The sequence below is a fragment of the Mesoplodon bidens genome, assembly GCF_964165515.1.
Source record: "Mesoplodon bidens genome assembly, chromosome: 19".
In the NCBI taxonomy this organism is placed as follows: domain Eukaryota; kingdom Metazoa; phylum Chordata; class Mammalia; order Artiodactyla; family Ziphiidae; genus Mesoplodon; species Mesoplodon bidens.
Genome location: NC_138179.1, coordinates 25,049,115 through 25,071,917, shown reverse-complemented (window position 1 = coordinate 25,071,917; position 22,803 = coordinate 25,049,115). Strand labels below are relative to the sequence as shown.

Sequence of the window (22,803 nt, the reverse complement as noted above, 5' to 3'; positions counted from 1 at the left end):
GAGGCGGGGGCGGGGCGGAGCGACCCGGACGGCCAATCGGAGCCCGCACCTCCGCCCCGCCCCCGCCCCGCCCCGCCAGCTCCAGAGGCGCGCGCAGCCTCCCGTCTCCCGGAAGTGCGCCCGGAGCCGGCGCTTCGGGTTGAGGTGAGCGCACGCGGGCTGGATAGGCCTGGCCGCGGCAGCCCGGGGTCTGGCCTGGCGCCGCCCGCGTCCGCGCCGGACTCGGCCGGAACTCCGGGAGCGGCGGTCGGGCCGGCGGACGCGCGCCCGAGTGCCCGGGAGCGCGCGCGGGGACGCGGCGAGTACGGGGGAGGGGCGGCGGGGCTGTGAGTGGACTCTGGGGTCGTGGAGACCCGGTACCCCGGACCGGGCCCTGTGTCCCTGAGCCTGTGGGCCCCTCCGGACTCTCCGGCCACGTCTCTGGACTGGGACCGAAAAGGGGCCCCTCCCTCCTGCCTTCCCTCAAAGGCTGGAAGTGAGCCTCGGGAAGAGGGAACCCGGATGGGCTGATGCCCGGAGTCTCTTTCCCGGCGCTGTCGGCGTCGTGGGCGGAGGGTGGAGAACGCAGTGGGCAGCACTGCCCGGCGCCTGGCAGGCCTGGATCCCGCCTGGCCTCCGGGGCGCGAAATGCCTGTAGCTTCTCCTCTCCTCCAGCCTTTTGTGACAGCTCCCAAATCCGCCCCCCAGATTCAAAGGTTTGCAGCTCTCCTCCCCAGAGCACAGGCTTAGAGCCTCCTGGGTTTGAATTTGGCCGCCGCTGTGAGCCTCAGAGGTTGCCGATCTGTACACTGTAATACTCACCATGCTGGGTAATTGTGAGGATTAGAAACGACTTGAACCGGGCCTAATAAGGAGCTGATGCATAGTGTTAAAGAAAAAGTTACTCAGAGACTCGTTAAAAACGGTAAGGCAGACTATTCAGGGGGGCTACCGTGGGACTTTGTGGTATTGGAGCGAGAGATGGAATACAACAAGGACAAATGGAAATTTATAGCCAAGGGGTGGGGAGGGCTCAGTGGGTGGAAAATTACTAAGAGGAAACATCTGGGTTAAGGGGGGATTCTAGCTAAGCCAACTTGACCGGTTTTGTTGAAGGCAGGCCAGGGCGATAAGGAATTTGACCAGATACCAAGGGATGTTGAATTTGATCAAATGTCAAGTCTTGCTGACTCCCTAAACTGGAGTCAGCAAGATTCTTGCTAAACTGGACTGGAAGTGACAAGGACAGAGTCCAGGGGCCATTCCTAGTCAAAGAGATTGACTCAGGCAACTTCAGCTTGACTGAAGTTTGATTAAGGAGACAGTCTTTGTCAATCGTAGGTGCTCTGCAAATGGTTACTTATATATGAATGTATAGTGAGTATCCTTACCTAGATGTTCATTTAAAAATTCATTCTAATTTGTTATAGCTTTAATAAGTATAGCAACTATACATTTGGAATATCTTTAAATTTTTTCTCATAACTAACAGGAGCAGATTCTCAAGAAGTCATTGGGATATCAATCTATAAAGCATCTGTCAAGTAATTTAATTATAAGCGAGTCATTTCCCCTACCATTATGTGAGAGTATAATTGCTGAAGTTAGATTTAAATGTTTTATAAGATCTATAGTTTTCCCTAAAAGTCAGTTTCCATGTTATCTAAACTGCTATCTTAATTTGGGAACTAAGTAAATGTGAATAATTCTACTGATAAGTCTCTTGCTATCTGAAATCTTGCTACTTGTTATTTGAAACTCAGGATCCAAATAGATCTAGACAGTGAAGGATGCGTGTATATTTATTAAAAATTTTAACATTTATTTAAAGCTGTTCATTTCTCTAAGCAGTGCTTTAGCTGTTTCCTACAAATTTTGATATGTTGTGTTTTCATTGTCATTCAATATGAAAATATATTTTAATTTCCTGTGTGGTTTGTTTTCTTTGGTCATAGGTTATTTAATATTGTTATTTAACAATTTCCATATATTGGGATAGTCTAGGTATCTTACTGTTATTGGTTTCTAGTTATTGATTTCTCTGTGGTTAGAGAATCTATACTTTAAGATTCCAGTGTTTTGAAACTTAATTATGCACATGGTCTGTTTTGACGAATGCTTCGTATGCACTTGAAATGAATGTGTATTCTGCAGTCGTTGGTTTAAATGTCAATTACATCAACTTGGGTGATAGTGTTCAGATTTTCTATATCCTTACAATTTTTTGGTCTATTTTTTTCTATCAATTACTGAGAGAACAGTGTTAAAATCTTCAACCATGATTGAGGATTTGTCCCTTTAGACCTGATATTAGGTGCATACACATTTAGGTTGCTTTGCGTTCTAGATGATTTGACCCATTTATCATAATGAAATGTCCCTCTTTTTCTCTTTGTCATGAAGTCTCTTGGTCAGATACTAATATAGCCATACCAGCTTTCATGTGCTTGCTGTTTGCATGGAATGTCTTTTTCCCACCACTTTATTTCCAAACTATCTGTGTCTTTATACATAAAATGTCTCTTGTAGACAACATATTGTTGGGTCTCGCTTTTTTAAATTTGACAATCTCGACCTTATAATTCAAGTGTTTAGTCCATCTACATTTAATGTAATTATTGATATGGTTGGGTATTAATCTGTCATACTGTCTTTTTTCCATTTGATCTTTCTGATTTTTAGTCTTCTCTTGATCCTTTCCTGTATATTATTGACTGTTTTTTAGTGTTCGTCTATTGGCTTTTAGCTGTACCTCTTTGTATAATATTTTTACAGCTAACAGTATGCATCCTTAAATTATCAACATGTAACTTATCAGAATATACTTTAATATTGTACCACTTTATAATTCACATTTCTTATTTCCTGCTCCTCACTTAACACCTTTACATTTCCCATCTGTCACTTCACCTGACACCACTTCTTACTCCCAACTTTCTAGCAGTTCATGAATGTAAAAACAACAGATTAATTCCATTTACCCTCTCCTTTGTGCTATTTTTATATCTTTTACTTCTACTTATCTTATGTTCTACTTATACTATTGTCATCTTTGCCTTAACAGTCAGTTGCCTTTTAAGGAAGTTAGGAGAAATAAAAGCATGGTATCTTAAACTTATTCACCATGTATATACCATTTCTGGAGATCTTCATTCCTTTCTGTATATATGAGTTTTCCTTAAACTGGAAGAATGTCCTTTAGCATTTCTTGTAGTACAAGTCATTGGTGAAAAATTCTCTTAGCTTATTTATCTGAAAAATGTCTTTAATTCTTTCTTTGAAAGGTGTTTTTGTTGGATGTGGAATTCTGGGTTGGTGGTTCATTTTCTAGAATTTGCATTTGTTTCTTTTTATAATTTCTATTTCTCTATAGAAAGTCACTATCTCTTCTGTCATAAAGACTATATTGTTTTTAAGTCCTCAGGCCATCTGAAGTTGGTTTCTCTTGACTGCTTTCCCTTGATTTTGAGTCACATTTTCCTGTTTCTTTACATGTGTAGTAATTTTGGATTGCATCCTGGATATTGTGAATGGCACATTGTAGACACTAAGGATTCTGTTATCTTCCTCTGAAGAGTGTTGATTTTTGTTCTAGCAGGCAGTTCAATTACTGACTGATCAACTTGTGTTGGCTTGGTTTTAGGGCAGATCTTTGGAAAGCCCAAGGTGTTTCCCAAATTCCTTTTTTTTTCTTTTGGCCGTGCTGTGTGGCTTGTGTGATCTTAGCTCCCCGATCAGGGGTTGAACCTGGGCCCTTGGCAGTGAAAGCATGGAGTCCTAACCACTGGACTGCCAGGGAATTCCCCCAAATTCTTCTGACTGGATCAGAATAGAGCAGTAGACTGGACCTCCTCTGTGGATCTTGTTGAAGCTTGGCTTTAAGTTTTTTAGGGCAGGTTTAGAGTAGGTCTTTCTCTAGAGCAAGGTCCTTACTCCTAACATGTGGCCTTTCTGGTATCTCAGGATGCCTTGAGTGTTAATAAGGTCTCTCTCCTCTCAGGGTCAGAAACGCAAATGTCTCTCATCACTGACTGGCCTTTTGTATCCCTCTTTTGCTCCTTTAACCTGGTAGCAACTGCTCTCTGTTGAACCTTGCAGTTTCACCCTACTGAGTGCAGCCCAGCCCTTGGCCAGAACTCACAGGGGACCCCGCACAGACTTCCACCTCTATCCCATAGCTCCCTCCTCCCTGCTGCCCTGTTCTTCCGATCCCAGCCACTTCAGTAGCTCCAAATGCTGATCTCTGCCTCCTCAGTTTAGTGAGACCTCTGGTCTCTGCTTGAGCTCCAGCCTCCTGCACTGGGATTAGGAAATCATCCCCCGGCAGACAGCCAGGATGATCGTGGCCCTCCTCACAAGCTTTTCTTCTCTCAGGGATTCCATTCTCGCCTTTCTGGTGGGCCAGTGCTTGAAAACAGTGGCCTCTTAGGTTTTCTCCAGTTTTGTCATTGTTTACAGTAGGTGGGCTGCCATGACCAGAAACAGAATTCCTGAATTATTGAGAACATATGTTGCTGTAGCACTCTGGGTGCTGCGTGAATATATGAATGAAATATATGGGTCTCTGCATAAACAAAAAGTACAGTTAGTGAGATCCACATGAGAAACATAATATTAAATCGATCCCTTTTACCTTACTCCTTCCCTTTTTGTACCCTTGAAAAAAATTGCTTCCTTTTTTTGTTTGTTTTATTTTTAAATGATGTTGTGATATAGGGTGGATTGTTTGGGTGAAGTGGTGGGGATGAGGACGTTGCTCTTACACCTCAAGGAAAAAGCAGCCTTCAAAACTAGTGTTGTACTGATCTCTGATTAAGCCAGACACCCAAGTGATTGATTGTTGTGGTTCATGTTATGGAGAAATGATGACCTCTAGCTCCTTCATAATATTTAAAGATAGACCCAATAATCTAATATTAGGATTACATGCAAGAAAGCTAGCTAGAAATAGTGCATGCTCCTTTAAAAATATCTTAATATTAACTTTGCCATTTAATAGTTCTCTTTTCACTGTCTTAGTTGCTGTCTTCTTTTTTTTTTTTTCTTTTTGCGGTATGCGGGCCTCTCACTGTTGTGGCCTCTCCCGTTGCGGAGCACAGGCTCCGGACGCGCAGGCCCAGCGGCCATGGCTCACGGGCCCAGCCGCTCCGCGGCATATGGGATCCTCCCAGACCGGGGCACGAACCCGTATCCCCTACATCGGCAGGCGGACTCTCAACCACTGCGCCACCAGGGAGGCCCTTAGTTGCTATCTTCTGAATTTTGATACCACTCACCATAAAAGAGTGATTACTTGCTTCAAGTCTGTAGGAATGTTGTTGAGGTAGTCAGTATTTATTCTAAACCTTCTTTCAGTCCAGGGTTGAAAATTTCAGTGTGACAGGTTTTTCATAAATTCCCCGTTGTCAACATGGCATTCAAAAGAGGTCACTTAGAAATTTCATTGCACCTTTTGGGGAAGAGTTCTCTTCAACCTCCTATTTATTTTGGAAGCATCTGATCATTTCAGCCTTAGCCTTCATTCCTAGGGCATCAAGGTCTTTGTTCAGCTCTATTTTTTGGTCTGCAGACACACGGATGCAGACATTGGAGTGTTTTGCAGAAGAGCTGTTTACCTGGAAACCCACAGTGAAAACGCTTAATGTGGTGCGTTCATTCTTCTACTTGGTCTGGCCTTTTGAAGACCAAGACAGAACGTTGTAAAAATGGTCAGGGTGATGATGACAGTTTAGATATGGTAGTAGTGGTTTGCTCTGCGGCTTCAAGTTTACCATCTTTCAAAATAGATTAGTGTGTCCACTGATTTCAGAAGATGCACGGTTGCCTCCGAGGCTTCTCAGGCAGGGCGTGTGAATTTGTCCTTTCTGAAAGTGCGTCCCTCTCATCCGCATAGCATCACTGTCACTCCCCCTCCAGTGTCCCTGTGAGAGGCTCTGTGAAGACCTGGTTCTCCCAGGGAAAACTCCGTACCAGAAGCACATCACCTAAAAGGACTTGCCAAGCCAGACGATGCCCGTGGAGCTGGGGCAGGCTCCAGTCCTGCTGCCGCCACTGGCCAAGGCCAAGGAGTCCGCGTTCTCTGGACCAGATGACACCCCTCGAGGGGAGCCCTCCAGCTCTGAGACTGCACGCCAGCTTTTCAGGCAGTTTCCTTACCAGGTGATGTCCGGGCCCCACGAAACCCTGAGACAGCTTCGGAAGCTCTGTTCCCAGTGGCTGCAGCCAGAGGTGCACACCAAGGAGCAGATCCTAGAGATCCTGACGTTGGAGCAGTTCCTGACCATCCTGCCCGGGGAGATCCAGATGTGGGTGCGGAAGCAGTGTCCAGGCAGCGGGGAGGAAGCAGTGACCCTCGTGGAGAGCTTGAGGGGGGACCCCCAGAAGCTGTGGCAGTGGGTGAGCAGAGAGTTTTGTGATCTCTGACTGAAGCACAGGGCTCCTCTGGGGTCTTAGCAGGGGTGTTGTCTGTTTTTCTGGCACCAGATATGTAGGCTTTTCCACACCAACAACCAATTCGCTGACACTGTCTGGCTTGGCTCTGACCCCAGAGGGTAAGGGCTAGTCCCATAAGACTGACCCCATTTCAGACCCCGTCACAAGCTGCAGGGGCCACCCGTACTTATGACCCACTGGCTACAAATTTGAAGGTTCCCACAACCCCCTCCTCGGGTTTCATCGTTTGCTAGAATGACTCATAGATCTCAAGGAAACACTTTACTCATATTTTCCGGTTTGTTATAAAGGATATGATTGAGAAACAGCCAAATGGAGGAGATGGGGGTGGCACAGGGCATCCACGCCCTCATCTAGGCATGCCATCCTCCTGGCACTTGTATGTATTCACCAGCTCAGAAGCTCCCTGAACCCCACAGGTTAGGAGTTATTATGGAGGTTTCATTACTTAGGCATGATTGCTTCATCATTGGCCATTGGTGATTGAAAATCTCCAGCCCCTCTCCCTTCCCCAGAGGTTGAGGGGTGGCGCTGGAAGTTCCAACCCTCTGACCACCTGATTAGTTCCTCTGGGGACCGGCCTCCATCCTGAAGCCGTCTAGGGGCCACCAAGAGTCACCTCATCAGCATCAACTCAGGGATGGTTGAAAGGGGCTCCTTCTGAATAGGAGGAGTTGTTCCTGGCACTCCTGTCCTTCAGGAAATTCCAGGGGTTTTAGGAGCGCTTGCCAGGAACCTGGGACAAAGACCAGTTGCACATTTCTTGTTATACTATCTCAGTGTGTCCCCACACCTCACCTGATTCTAAGACTCCCTGAGATTCTCCACACTTTTTAGCCATTAGGGATTGAAGCTAAATCTCCCATATCCCATTCCATCTTTAGAATGGAAACTGTCCAGTAGAAACACAACATCAGTGGCCTGTCGGAAGGGCTCCCAGGCTATGGCTTCTGGCCTCTCTCAGGATGTTTCCCTCCCTGGTTCCCGCTGGACCAGAAGTAAATGCTGGCTTTTTTCTTTCCCTGCCCCATGTCCCTAAGGACTGCCTTATGATGTGTTCTAGAAGGTTAGCTTTGTATCTTGCAGAAATCCTTACTCTGGATCTTTCAGTAATTAGTACCATGTGGTCTCTAGATCAGCATCCAAGTTCTGGGACAGGAGGTCTTATCACAGAAGGCAGAGCCTGAAAGCTGCCCACTGGGGGAAGCGGAGGCCCATGTTGAAGTGCCTCAGGAGCTGGGGCTTCAGAACTCAGCCTGCCGGTCGGGGGAGCCACTGAGCCACATCGTGAAAGAGGAGTCCGACTCGGAACAAGGACTAGGTGAGGGGCAGGTGGTGTGTGTGGTGCCGTCTTGGAGAAATTGCGGGATTGTGGTCAGTAGGCCTAAGAGTGAATTGAAATGATGTGCCGCTCGGATTGGGGTGTCTCTGGGAAGTTCGGAAGCAGGGTAGACATACAGGAATCACTCTGATTTGGGGATTCAAAGTCTGCAATTTAAACCACTTACGACAGGGCCAAGCCTTTCGGATTTGGGTTCTGGGGAGGGAGGTGGGAGGAGACACACGGGTGAGGCAGCTGGGAAGGTAGGGGGAGTCGGAGTGGGTTAGGGAGGCAAGCACACGTCTGAGATCACAGATGGCGGAACAGGCGTTGGTTCTGTTGGTTCTGAGGTTTGCACCTGTGCCCTCTGGCTAGTGGGTGACAGGACATCGGGATTCTTTAATCTTCCTGTCTCCACCTTCAGCCCTGGCTGCCTCCCCACTTCCTGCCCGACCCGAGGAAAGGCTCATCAGAGACCAAGACTTTGGAGCCTCCCTTCTCCACACAGCACCTCAGGTGAGCGGGGTTCCCCTGCTTCTCATACCCCAGAACCTCGCTCTGAGGGTCTGTCAACAGTCCATGGATTGAAAAGGGAAGCGTTCTCAGAAGCGGAGGAGAGAGGAAGGCCTAGCAAGGATGACAGCCATACATGTCGAATGAAACCCGGGTTTCAATATTTCTTTGAAGGCAGAATGTTTCCTAATTGTCATCTTTAATAATAGAATCTGGGACCTCGAAGAAGTTGCTGTGATGAAGCAATCTTGTCTCCCTTTTTTATTATCTTTGGGTTATGCTGAGAAAAGACTGTTATTTCATTTCCTCGTCTAGGCCTCCACGTTGGGGTCGGTTTGTGATCTCGAATGTTACATGTAACGTGGGACAGGTTATCCTCTCCCCCGACTCACTTATGGAGGTGTGACTGACAAACTATAGAGTGCACTTATTTAAAGTGTACAATTTGATAAGTTCTTGGACATGGTATATACAGATGTGAAGCCATGACTGCAGTCAAGATAGTAAACGTATCTGTCGCCCCCAAAGGTTTCCTTTTGTAATCCCTCCCTGCTGCTCTCCTACTCTCCCCCAGTCCTGAGGCAAGTACTCATCTGCTTTGTCACCACACAGTAGTTTGCATTTTCTGGAATTTTACACAAAATGGAACCCTGCCACATGTACTTCTTTGTTCTTCATGCCACGTGTCTTTGTTCTTCTGCATATAATGTATTTTTCTTGCTTGCTTTTAATAGTTTCTCTCTGATTTTAAAAATTTCGACCATGATGAGCCTTGGAGTCATTTTCTTTTTTTTTTTTTTTTTTTTTTTTTCCTTTTTTTTTTTTTGTGGTATGCGGGCCTCTCACTGTTGTGGCCTCTCCCGTTGCGGAGCACAGGCTCCGGATGCGCAGGCCCAGCGGCCATGGCTCACGGGCACAGCCGCTCCGCGGCATATGGGATCCTCCCAGACCGGGGCACGAACCCCGTATCCCCTGCATCGGCAGGCGGACTCTCAACCACTGCGCCACCAGGGAGGCCCTGGAGTCATTTTCTTCATGTTCCTTGTTCTTGGGGTTCACCGAAGTTCTTGGATCTGCTGGAGTATAGCTTTCATCAGATTTGGAAAAATTCTGGCCGTTATGTCAACTGATTTTTCTGTCTCCCTGCCTTCTCTGCTTCTTTGGGAACTGTGAGAATAGCACACACATGGGACATGTATAATCTTAACGTGTGTATATACACATTATATCTCTTCAAGTTGACCCGCAGCTGACTGATGCTCTGTTCTCTCTCTCTTTTTAATCTCTGTGTTTTATTTTGTGTAGTTTCTAGTTTTATGTCTTCAAGCTCATTAATCTTTTCTTCTGCAGTGTTTTATCTACTTTTAATCCCATCCAGTGTATTTTGCATCTCAGATGTTTTTCATCTCTAGAAGTTTGAATTTGGGCTTTATCATATCTTTCATGTCTGTACTTAATGTGTTCAATCTTTCCTCCAACTCCTTGAACATATGGAATATGTTTATAATATCTGTATTAATGTCCTTGTCTGCTAATTTATCACCTGTGTCAGTTCTGAGTCAGTTTTGATGGATGGTTTGATCTCCTCATTATGAGATGTCTTTTCCTACTTCCTTGTATGCCCAGTAATCTTTGATTGCATGTCAGGCATGGTGAATTTTACATTGTTGGGGCTGCATATTTTTGCATTCCTATAAATGTTGTTGAGCTCTGCTCTGGGATACAGTTAAGTTACTTGGATACAGTTTGTTACATGGCACCAGTAAAGCCTTTAGTCTAGGGCTAATCTTCCCCCTCTACTGAGGTGATACTCTACCTTATGCTTCTTGATAGACAACGTTTTCCACTCTAGCTGCTGGAAATATGAAGTGTTTCCAGCACTTTGTGAGCTCTGGGGACTGTGCCTTCTGCTTCTTTGGGGTAGGGGGGTCTTTCCTTGACTTGCGGGGGACGCTCTGCAGATCTCCAGAGCTCTCTCTGTGTGCAGCTCCCCTGGTCTGGTCTTCTGCCCTGCTGATAACTCTGTAACCCTCTTGGCCTCCCCAGACCCTGAGCTCCTTCTGCTGCTCTGGATGCCCTCTCCAGGTGGCAAGTTTGGGCAACTGTAGGGCACACAGGGATCTCTGTCCTGTTCTTCCTAAAGTATATCATCTGCAAATCATTGTTTAATATATCTTGTCCCTGTTTTTGGTTGTTTCAGCAGGGAGGTAAATCCATTCCCTGTTACTCCATCTTGACTGTAAACAGAAGTCTCAAGAAGAGGTTTATCTTGATTATGTGGTGAACAACTCTGAAAAGTTGCATTTGATAAAAATCAACTTTTTCTGAAGAACCTAGGGGCAGGACAGGAATAAAGACGCAGACGTAGAGAATGGACTTAAGGACATGGAAAGGGGGAAGGGACGAAGTGAGAGAGTGGCATAGACATATATACACTACCAAATGTAAAATAGATAGCTGGTGGGAAGCAGCCGCATAGCACAGGGAGATCAGCTCAGTGCTTTGTGACCACCTAGAGGGGTGGGATTGGGAGGGAGACGCAAGAGGGAAGAGATATGGGGATATATGTATATGTATAGCTGATTCGCTTTGTTATACAGCAGAAACTAACACACCATTGTAAAGCAATTATACTCCAATAAAGATGTTAAAAAAAATCAACTTTTTCAGGCACCTGTAGACCTTAATCAGAGCATTGTTTCAAACCTTTGGGGAACTCTTCTTGGGACTTTCCTCGTGGGGCACTTGAGAGTGAAGGTGAGGACAGGGAAGCCGCTGTAGATGTGTCTGAGCCTTAGCTTTCCAGGCTCAAAAGATTTAGAAACCAGAGTCCGAGCTTTGCAGTTTACCCTGGGCAGAGGATGGGGAGGGGGCAGGGAAGGGATACAGCTTTTTAGTGACTCGAGGGTGCCCATCTTCCTGCTTTTAAGTACGCAGAAACCAAACTGTTAGGCAGGAGGCTGCTTGGTGAAAAAGATTTGGGTATTCTGCCAAATATTTCAGGTTGACTTGGAGGATTATTATTGCTTCTATAGTAAATACAGAGTATCCCTATGAAAGGCATCTACAATTTATTAACATATTTTAACTAGCGGAGTTAAACATTAGCTCTACATTACATGAGGACATTAACCATGACTTGTTCTGGATAGCTGGAAGTCAAAGTATTCCAAATGCTCACGAGCAGCACCATATAAATATAAATGTATGTATATAAATATATATAATATATAAATTACCTATATATAGCCGATAACTGATTAACAGCCACTCACCCCAAACAAACAAAAATCATCCCTACCCGATCCCAATATCCCTCCCCCAAACTAACAACTATTTGCATCAGAAGGACCTCGATGTTTAATGGAGTCTTTTGTAACTAACTGAAGGGAATGTTTAAATATAGTATAAAGAATCATGTCCTCTAATCTGTTCCCTAAATTAGGAACCTTGAGAACAATGGCAGGGTATGAGGTCCACTGTGGTAGATGCCGTGACTGAGTCAGAGACAGTCTCACAGACTTAGGGATGCACTGGCGCCGGTTCCTGTGTCTTCAAACCTTGGGAAGGGAACACAGTACAGATGCCTGTCTGCCAGTCAGTTGTGGCAGTGTCCCACAAACCCACAAGATGGTGCTGTTTCCACATGAAATTGAGATTATTTCCCCATCAAATCTCATACTTCCATCCTTCCAGAATAGGAATTTGGATTTTTTTCTACTCTTATGAAAATGACAGAAAATGAAGATGGCTGCAGTTGGTGTCTTGCCTCTTAAGTAAGGGGCTTCATATGCATCCCTAGCTCCTGGGCAGTTCCTTGAGTAAGTTTGTGGCTTTAATCTGGAGGCACGCCTTCCAGAGACTCCTGAAGCCTCTTTCCTGGGCTTTGAAAGGGCTGATGGTGCCCTTGGGGGTTTTGGTGGCTGTATTCTTTTCCGCCTTGTACTGTGCTGGGTGGCTACTCTTTTGGTGCCCGTGGACGAGGCCTGTATCCAGCGAGCCAGGCGTCCAGGCAGATGTTACTGTGCTTGGCAGCCCGTCCTTTTCTGTGCCAGTGCCAACATGAGGGTCTGTGTGTTTTGACCAGGAAGACCGAGGACTCCTGTATTCAGCAGTGTTTGCTCAAGATGGTTATTTCCAGTAGGCTGTTAAGGTAGCTTCCTTCACAGAAGATTAACAAAGTAAGCTGCTAAACATTCCTACTTTAAATTTTTTAAAATTAAAATCCGTATTTAAAATGTGGTTATAGTTAATAGTTAAACATATAGAGTTCAGTTTTCCACTTTTCACCTTTTCACTTTTTTCACCCTAAGAAATTTAATTCCTCCTTTTCTTTTCTTTTTTTTTAAGCTTAGTATCTGCTAGTTAAAGAATTTTTGGTGTCTCCACTCTCTTTCAGCCATTTCCAGTCCCCTTAATGTACTGGGGGCAGAGTTAATGTAGAATGGGGAATGGCCTCCCTGGGTAGTGGGTTGGATGTGATGGAGGGTGACTTCTCTTCTCATTCTTCCTCTCCTCACTTCTGCCGCCTGTGGCCTGGCTGGCCGTTCATGACAGTAATAGATGGGTATCAACTTTGGGGTTTCCGAGAGTGTGCAGGATCCCTGAATTCTCCCTGTGAACCCTTGGAAGACTGATAACCCGTAGACTGCGTGTGGTAGTGATAGTGAGAAAATAGACCGCCTACCAAGCACTTGTTTGCTAAGGGCTTTGTTTCACCCAGACAACTTATGTTGAGTGCCTGCTCTAGCCTGGGCACGGTCTTGGGAACTGAGAAAGAACAGTGGAGGATCCTTTTCTCATGGTGTGAATGTGCTACAGAGGCAACTATTCATTAAATATGTTCGTGTGTGTGTGTGTGTGTGTGTGTGTGTGTGTACATATATATAAATATTTAATAAACTGTGATGAATGCTATGAATGAAAAGTAGTGGGTGCTTTGAAAATAGATCACACTTGGTTATTTCTGTTAAACCTCCAGACAGTTTTTTGAGCCTAGTACTATCATTAGGTGAGGACTGAGGCCCAGAAAAGTTTAGTAACTTCCTCAAGATCACGCAGCTGGAAATGGCAGACCTGGGACTTGAATCCCACTGCGTCTGACGCCAGAGACTGTGCTGTTCCTCACTCTGCTGTACAAACTGAGTGTCTAACAGTCAGCCTCCTGGTGGGGAGACTGCCATTTGATTCACAAAAGTTGACCGCAGCTCCATGGCCTTCCCAGCGTTGAGTCTCCAGGCTCAGTTCCATAGGATGAGAAGGGCATGTTTGGGGCGCACTCAAGGGACAGCTTGCTCTAGGGAACCCCTCCATTTCCCACTCACCAGAGGAAAACTGATCTGCTGTTAGACCTGAACTCAGAACTGTCGGGAGATTCGAAGTGTGTGTGGCTGCAGCATTTCTGCTCCGAGGCCACAGTCTGTCTCACAGTGAGACTCACAACTCGCCTGATGCCATTCTTTACCCTTCCCACCCCTTCACTGATTTGCACTTGCTTTTCCAACAAATACATTTTAAAATTTCTTTCCTTTCCCTCTTGAATTTCCAGACTTTAATGAAATATGGGGAATATCGGCCCCCTGCTGCTCAAAGACCTCTCTGATAAGCACTGAGAGAGTTAAGCAAAAGGAAAGTGGAGAAAGGGCTCCTGCCTTCTCTTTCTTCTCCACTCGCAAAAACAGGCAACTTAAAATACGGAACTTAAAACCTAAATGTTTTCTAACCACGGCAAGAAACACTGAGGCAGGGCCTGTCGATTTCCCATTGAAGCACCTCCCGTGCTTTCTCAGACCATCTGATGGCCAGGATCCTAAGGCCCATTCCTTTCTCCTCAGCCTCCCACAGGCAGGGAAGGAGGGTTCAGAAACCTTCCCTGGACTCAGGGCATTGTGTTTTTCTCTAGGAGCAGTGGAGGCACCTGGATTCCACTCAGAAGGAGCAATACTGGGATCTCATGCTGGAGACTTACGGGAAAATGGTCTCAGGAGGTACGGGCATGGGTCAGCCTGATGGAAGGAGACATCTTCCGTGTGCTTTAGAGACAGCCACACTGCTTGACATTCTCCGGGTGAAGGAACTCTTTAGAGACACGGCTGGGAACTGGGGAGCTGGAGGTGGCTGGGTTATGGTGGCAGCTCCCTGTATCGAACGTGTTCTGTGTGCCTGGCACTGTTGTGGCTCCTCAGGTACAGTAACTCCTCTCATCTGTGAAACGGGTGATGGAATTCCCATTTTAAGGTGATGAAAGTGAGTATCAGATCAAGTCATTTGCTCACTGTTACGTAGCTCGTAGGTGCTGAGTTACGACGGGGCTCAGCAGTGGCCGACCATGCATGGTCTTTTCTACTAACCACAGTCCCAGCCAACCATGCGTGGGGTCCCAGTCACGACCCTCACACCAGCCTGCCAGGTGGTCTGACTGCTCCCTCCCAGAATCTTCTTTTTGTGGCCTTCACCATATATCCTGGGTTTCTCGTGACTACTGGTGTCTTAGACGCTCTGCACATCCTCAGTGGTCTCCAGAGCTTCCCTGGTTCCCTTTGCACTCAGGGCCCTCCTTTGAGCAACACGGCTTGGTCCCCAGTGCTCCCCATTCATCCAGGCCCACAGATTATCTCTCTCTGTACCAGGCATTTCCAATCCCAAGCATGACCTGACTGATCCAGCTGGGTTTGGGGCAGAGCTGACAGGACCACACCTACACATCAGCGAGAAGATCCCAAGACCCACCTGCATAGGTGAGTGATGGTCTACTGGTCCAGAGCCATTTCTGACCTCCAGTCATTATATTGGAGGTGGCGGGTCAATATCAGTACTTGGTTTCTATTACATTGGTTCTAACCGGCCGTGATCTGGTCAGTCCAGTTTGAGTACCGAGGTGGGTCTCGTCTCTGACTCTTGGGCTGTTGACACATATTTAATCATGGAAGAAAGACCCCGCATCCGATCTGTTGCCTCACTCTTGCCTGTTGTGACAGTTTTCTTTCTTAGAGAGACTTAGGGTTAGTACAGTTGAGACCAAAACAGATATGGGTTGAATTCTATTATCAAAAAAAGATTATCTAACAGGCCACTATTACCCTTCCTAACAAGAAGGTTTAAAGTAACTAGACTTTTCTTACTCTCGTTATGGTGAATGGTAACTGACCCACCCTCAACAAAATAAACAACACAAACAAACAGAAAAATATGGTCTAGCTAATCTCCATGCATCTAAGTCTCATTAAACAGCAGCAACATCAAATAAATGGGTCATATAAATCACATTATTGTAAGACTGGTACGAAGAAATATGAACTTGTTCTGCTGTAAAACAGCAATCACCCTTTGCCTTCTACGTTCTTTTAAAAACATTGCAGTTATGTAAAATCAACTGTCAAACATTCCTGCACACACACACACTCTCTCTCTCTCAAATCTACAAAAGACCCCAGAACCATGGAGGAACAAAAGGACCAAGGATGGGAACTGTATGACAGGCCATTCTTTCTCCCCAGAAGGGTCTGATTAATTGTTTCCTTCGCTAATGTATCAATACCACAGAGAGAGCAAGCATCACATGAGACATACGGTTTTAATTTTAAGCAATATATTTATCATAATACTACTTCACAAGGATTCCTTTGGAGCAGTATTTTTAAAACTGCATTTTGTGACCAGTTAGCAGGTTGTGAAAATATTTTATAGGGTTGCAACCAGCATTTTAAAAAATGAAATGATAATACCGAATAGAAAATATCAGAATGCAAATAGGAAATACCAGATGTCAGGGTAGGTAGTGTTTCAGGATATTTTTATTCTATATATGTGCATCTGTACTATATTTCGATATAAAAGTATTTCTTATCGTGGGTAGCAGACAAAAAAAAAGTTTGAAAATGCTGCTTCAGAGGTTGTTGCAGTAGGATTTTTGTTTTAACAGACTTCATTTTTTAGAGCAGTTTCAGGTTCACAGCAAAATTGAGAGGAAGGTACAGGGATTGCCCCTGTACTCCCGTGTGGTAGGATTTTATTTGTGATACCTAGCTCATTCTATCTCCATATGGCAACATTCTATTTTTTTTCTTTCCCGTCATCTCACCTGCTGACATGGTCCCATTAGATCTTACCTTGAACCAGACTGTGGAGAGTGTATAAAGCTGGCCTGCCTTGGGCTTCCCTGGTGGCGTAGTGGTTGGGAGTCTGCCTGCCGATGCAGGGGACACGGGTTCGTGCCCCAGTCTGGGAGGATCCCACATGCCGCGGAGCGGCTGGGCCCACGAGCCATGGCCGCTGAGCCTGCGCGTCCGGAGCCTGTGCTCCGCAACGGGAGAGGCCACAGCTGTGAGAGGCCCGCGTACCACAAAAAAAATAAAAATAAAAAAATAAAAAGCCGGCCTGCCTTGATAAGGGAAAGAGATGCCATTGTAGGTTCTTGAGAGAGGATTTGTGGGGAGAGAGGCTGAGGAAGCAGCCGCGTGCAGGACAGCCCAGGAAGGTCCCCTTGGAGGAGGGGAGCCCTGTGGGCAGCCGACGCAGGAGGCCAGGTGTGCAGGGACGAGACAGTGATACCAAGACGGGAAAGGACTAGTCCAGTCTCAAAGGTACAAGAGTGAGCAGTCTGGCAAATCTGGACTCAGAGCAGGGGGCGGATGTCCCAGGAGAGGGTAGCTATGCTATTTTGTTTGACCATATGGAAGAACAGGCTCACAGTTAAAGAAGGTCAGCAGGTGAGTAAGCCTCAAAAAGCCTTATACTCATACCTCTAATCAAATTCCCAAAGGATTAAAATTATATATATATATATATATATATATATATATATATATATATATGCAGTTGACCCTTGTATAGCAAAGGTTTGAACTGTGCAGGAACACTTATGCTCAGATTTTTTTCAATAAATTTGTACACGATCCGCATTTGGTTGAATCCACGGATGCAGAACCTGGATACTGAGGGCTGACTATAAAGTTACACTTGGAATTTGACTGCACCGGGGTGGGTGCCCCAAACCCCTCGTTGTTCAAGGGTCAACTATATTTGGAAAAATGATTCTTAAGTAGTTATCAGGAAAAATACTGCAAGAACAGTAAAAAGGTTTGAAAGAAGAATGTTTCATCAGTGTTGGGTCTGTAAATATTAAGAGTATATCATTTTAAAAAGGTAAACTCATTACCACAGTGGGATACTGATATAACAATAGACGCACAGGCCAATGGAACAGAAGACAGAGCCTGGGAACAGAGGCTGGTCTATAAAGGACTTTGATATGTGATGAAGGAAGAAGCAGAACAAATCCATGGGATGAGCAAAATAAGGAGAAAAGACTCTGGGAAGAGGAATCAGCTTAAATTTTATGTATGTCATATACCAAAATAAGTTGGAAACAGATGAAAAAGACATAAAATATGAAAATAAAATAATAATAGAGAAGAAAATGGGTAAATGTTTGACTCACGTCAAGCTGGGGAAGATTTTTATTAGTATAAAAGCAACGGAAAAAAATCATTAAAAGATTAATAGACTTGACTGTATTTAAAAAGAAAAAGACTACAACTCCTATACATAAAAATAACCCCAAACAAAATTAAAGTAATAACTAAACGGTGAAAAACTCTTTTCATGAACATGAGAGATAAGTGACTATTTTTCTTAATATAGAAGGAGTTAATGCAAGCTGATAAGAAAAAAAGTGACTTTCCCAGTAAAAAAAAAAGTGGACTGGGCTTCCCTGGTGGCGCAGTGGTTGAGAGTCCGCCTGCCGATGCAGGGGATGCGGGTTCGTGCCCCGGTCTGGGAAGATCCCACATGCTGTGGAGCAGCTGGGCCCGTGAGCCATGGCCGCTGAGCCTGCGCATCCGGAGCCTGTGCTCCGCAACGGGAGAGGCCACAACAGTGAGAGGCCCGCGTACCGCAAAAAAAAAAAAAAAAAAAAAAAAAAAAAAAAAAAAAAAAAAAAAGTGGACAGCAGTCTTGGAGTATGAAAACTAACTCATAAGTGTGAAAAAACTGATCCTTTAATAACTAAAGAATTAAAATTTATACCAATGAGAAGCCATTTTTCACCAGCCTTAATGGCAGATACTTGAGACACAGTCAGTGCTTAGGTATTGAACACTCACCTCCTCTCTGCCCAGCCTCTCAGACCCGAGGATGGCAGAGTCGTTGCGGAAATCGATTTGCCAGTAGGTGTCAACAGCCTTAATACCATTCATGCCCATTGACACAGTAATTCTACTTTGAGGAACCTCCTTTAAGATACTGATCAGAAATGTGGGCAGAATTTATGAAGAAAAAGGCTTATCACATCATTATTTATAGTAGCAAAATATAACAAACAACTTAGATTCCCATAGTAGGAGAACTCTTAAATAAATTATGTTTCCTCTTATGTGTTTATTATGACATCTCCACAGTGGGCCATTATTCAGCTCTTTAAAATGATATTTATAAAGGCTTCTTTAAAGAAAAGAGAAAGTACCTTTGCCATCTGAGAGGAACATGTTATAAGGCTCTGAATTACCAAGTTCAGGTCTGGTTCTCTAGCAGATTCCGGTCTCTAGCTGATAATTTGAAAGACACTGATATAGGAAAGAGAAAGGCAAGCAGCTTCTTTAGATCTACAGGAATAAAGTAATTTATAAAAGTTGAAGATAAATTCTACCACCAAAATAAAAATCTTTACTACATGCATCATTAAGTAGTAATAAGCAAAAACCCAAGTTATGATGAGAAAAACAAACTTTAACTGTTATGTGACGTAATGAAGCACAAGTGAACGCTGGACTCAAGCACAGACCGAGGGGTTCACTTTTACACAGCAGTCTCACTGTGCGTCACAACCACAGTAAAATGACACATGGTTGCATTTCATGAATTTTGGGGTGACTTGTGAAAGGGAGAATCCATGTGGAATTGATAAGTACCACCATCTACCATTTAAAGGCTACAAAGCCAGATATAGAACTGTTTATACAGTATGATATCAGTTGTGTCAGAAAAAAGCACATACATACGTACGTACATACATACATACATATGTATAAATCAGATAAAGACTGGAAGGAAATGTATACTCATAGTTGTTGCCTCTGGGTGGTATAATTGAGGTTGATTTGGTTTTCTTGTGTATGCTTTTCAAATTGTTTTTAGTGATCATATTTATCTTTTATATATAATTAGATAAAAACCAATACTTTTTTAGAGTAGTACTCTCATATACTAGACTTGTTTTCCCTGGGCTCAAGAAACTTGCTGCTTCTTTGCGGGGGTGGCCACTGCGGCCTCTGGGAGCCGTCCTCTGCTGTCACTTGTTCTCCTTGGTTCCAGAGCTGAGTCACAGCCTGGACACACGTGAAGTGAGTGCCAGGTGCTCGGGCTGGACAGTGGTTTTCTTCACTCACCGATGCCCTCTTGGTAAAAAGAATTAATGTTTTGTGATGACCCTCTCTCTGACACATGAGTTGCAAAGCAGGGCAGACCACTGATTGAGCTGTTCCATACCTTCTTTCTCCTTTCAGGGGACAGACAGGAGAATGACAAAGAGAACTTAAACTTGGAGAACTACAGGGACCAGGACCCTCAAGCCTCAGGAGGGCCTCCTCAGACTTCCTTAAGTGGCCTCTTCAGCAAGGATGAGCCAAGATGCTTTGGAGAAGGAGAGAATCTCCCCGAGGCCCAGGAGAACCTTCATGGTGAGGGGACAGGGGCGCAGCTCTCTCCCCGAGAGAGGAATTCCGGGACACAGCTGGGTCAGCATCTGCCACCTCTTCCCGGAGAGCCGTCCACGCCGTGGCTGGAGGGGAAGAGAGAGGCCTCCCCACGACGGCAGCTGAGAGCCCCTATGGCCCAGAGACTCCCTACCTGCAGGGAGTGTGGGAAAGCCTTCTACCGGAATTCCCAGCTGGATTTTCACCAAAGAACTCACACTGGAGAGACGTACTTTCAGTGCCCCACCTGCAAAAAAGCCTTTCTGCGGAGTTCAAACTTCGTGAAGCATCAGCGAATCCACACGGGCGAGAAACCCTGCAAGTGTGATACGTGTGGGAAGGGCTTTAGCGACTTCTCGGGGCTGCGCCACCACGAGAAAATCCACACGGGGGAGAAGCCCTATAAGTGCCCCATCTGTGAGAAGAGTTTTATTCAGAGATCCAACTTTAATAGGCATCAGAGGGTTCACACAGGAGAGAAACCCTATAAGTGCTCCCGCTGTGGAAAAAGTTTTAGCTGGAGCTCAAGCCTTGCCAAACATCAAAGATCCCATTTGGGAAAGAAGCCCTTTCAATAGCCAAGCTCTCCGAGCCCATGTCTCTCTCCCGGTCCATTTAAAAATACTTGGCGGGCTTCCTGGGTTGCGCAGTGGTTAACAATCCACCTGCCAATGCAGAGGACACGGGTTCAAGCCCTGGTCCGGGAAGACTCCACATGCCGCGGAGCAACTAAGCCCGTGCGCCACAACTACTGAGCCTGCATTCTAGAGCCCGCGTGCCACAACTACTGAAGCCCGTGCACCTAGAGCCCGTGCTCTGCAACTAGAGAAGCCACTGCAATGAGAAGCCTGCGCACCACAACACAGAGTAGCCCCCGCTTGCCGCAACTAGAGAAAGCATGCGCGCAGCAACAAAGACCCAATGCAACCAAAAATAAATAAATAATTTATTTAAAAAAACAAACAAACAAACTTGGCTCCATCCAGAGAAATTTCATCTCTTAGAAAATATCCCTGTTCTCTCATTTTTTCATGGATTGGAGAGGAGAGACTGGGACATGGTTTTAGACGCGGAGGATATCTCGGCCTCCGGATCGGATTTCGCGCAGGTTGACCTTCTTGCTTCTGCATCCGGAGAAGGAAAAGTCTTCACGTTCCAGCTCATCTCTTCTCTTGGACCCCTTGGGGAGAACGTGTCACTTGGAGGTCCCGTTTTAGGAGTGGTCTCTGGGAAGGATTTAACTGGATTAGCTGCAGCTGCTGCTGGGAAGAACCTCAGATCCACCCTTTAGAACTGTGGCCCTAGAGCAGGTCTTCTGCTCCAGTGGGGGGAGCGTAGAGGCCAGTGAGCTCAGTGTGGTCTGTGTCATAAAGGTGCAAAGCTAACTCCAAGCGTCCCTTGTTTTCAATAAACTTGGTGGTCACTCCCTGTCTTGTCTGTGTCTGCAGCGTCCACTGTGTGCTGACTGGAACTCACAGACCCTAAGTGGTGGTTGAGCTCCTAGATCAGTCCGTACAAACCCACCAAGTTTACCAGCCAGCAGAGCAGTGATGGGAACTTGCTAGCCTGGTGCCCCGGTGAGAGCTTGGCCAGTGCAGGGCACTCTGGTGTCCTCTTTCCATGCCCACCTCCCACTTGCTCTGGGGCCTCAAGTTGCCCCTCTTTCTCCTGGTGTCCCCCTTAGGCCATCCATCATTTTTGCCAAAGTGTCCTGGCCTCTAAAATTATCTTCCTTATCTCATTTTATCTGTACGTGTTAGGAAGAAATCAATAGTACTGATCCAATTTATAGTGTATCTAGAGGTTTATTAACTCATATATCTAACCTGACCACTTGTCTCCAAAAATGACGTGACCCAGAGTGTCCTGCTCTCGTACCGCGAGACCACTTTCCTTCCATCTTGGTCCTCCTCTGCCTGCCCTCACTGTACTCTTCCCAGTGAGGATCAGGAAGCATGACGCCGATGAGGAGGACAGAGCTATGTCCATGGAAACAGATGAACTGTAGGCAAGAAACTGCAAGTTATTGGCAAACAATGGGAAGTACGTTGCTGGTTGATGTGAGAAGAGACAGCACTTACGTTGGAATCCCTGGGTTCCAGAGGAATTTGTCAACTCCCTTATAGCGTGAACATGAGGAATAAGGCCCTTCCTCTGGGGATGCGGGAACCACAAGGCAGAAAGCAGGAAAATCATGGTGGAATTGGCATGAGGTTCTGTGTTCTCATAGCAGAGGTTTGTAGGAGGGTGGGTTTTTATGTTCTGAATCAGGAGTTCTCAAAGTGCAGTCCCCAGACTTGGAGCATCGGCAATTTCTTAGACTTCCTGAATCAAGCTCTGAAGGGTGGGGGCCAGCAGTCTTTGTTTTAACAAGTCCTCCAGGGGATTCTGATGCCTGCTCAAGATGAAGAACCACTGTACTAAATAGTAATTAATCCAAAAGTAAGTCTCTCCAAGGATATGTGGGAATAATGATCCTAGAAGGAGTGGTGAGCCCCCCCCCCAGACGACTTAACAAACAAGCCTCCCCACAGAGCTCTTTACAGCTCATTAAAACTGTAGACCTCTTTGGGCATCCAGTGAAAATGTGTTCCACAGAGGAAAATCTAGAAAACTTTTAGGTTAAAAAGCTTTAGGTGAAAGATTTCTCCTTGGGCCCCTCTTAAATGATCTGAAGGATGACAGAAAGACAAGGAAACAATCCACCTTGTTTGCAGTTTTGTCCTCAGCAAGTAGTAGATGTTAAACACTTGTTAAATGGATGTGTGGATTAATGAGGGATAAATATTGCATATATACTTCCCTTATCCTCTAGAGCAGTGATCAGCAAAATTTAGCCCACTGCCT

The 22,803-nt window shown here is 45.5% G+C and overlaps 1 protein-coding gene across 5 annotated transcripts; it reads left to right on the top strand.

Annotated features, from left to right (window-relative positions):
* The first annotated feature begins 128 nt into the window (after positions 1-128).
* Positions 129-21,384, top strand: ZNF18 (zinc finger protein 18). Of its 5 annotated transcripts, none has more exons than XM_081219864.1 (7): positions 129-144; positions 5,896-6,375; positions 7,567-7,753; positions 8,178-8,269; positions 14,169-14,253; positions 14,896-15,003; positions 19,768-21,384. In XM_081219864.1, exons 2-7 carry the CDS (start codon positions 5,989-5,991, stop codon positions 20,532-20,534), a joined length of 1,626 nt encoding a protein of 541 aa, XP_081075990.1. In that variant the 5' UTR covers positions 129-144; positions 5,896-5,988; the 3' UTR covers positions 20,535-21,384. The 5 variants fall into 5 exon arrangements, with proteins under 5 accessions (XP_081075990.1, XP_081075988.1, XP_081075989.1 ...); XM_081219862.1 differs by lacking the exon at positions 129-144 and adding an exon at positions 157-904; XM_081219863.1 differs by lacking the exon at positions 129-144 and adding an exon at positions 157-904 and having other exon boundaries at positions 5,873-6,375.
* The last annotated feature ends 1,419 nt before the right edge of the window (positions 21,385-22,803 follow it).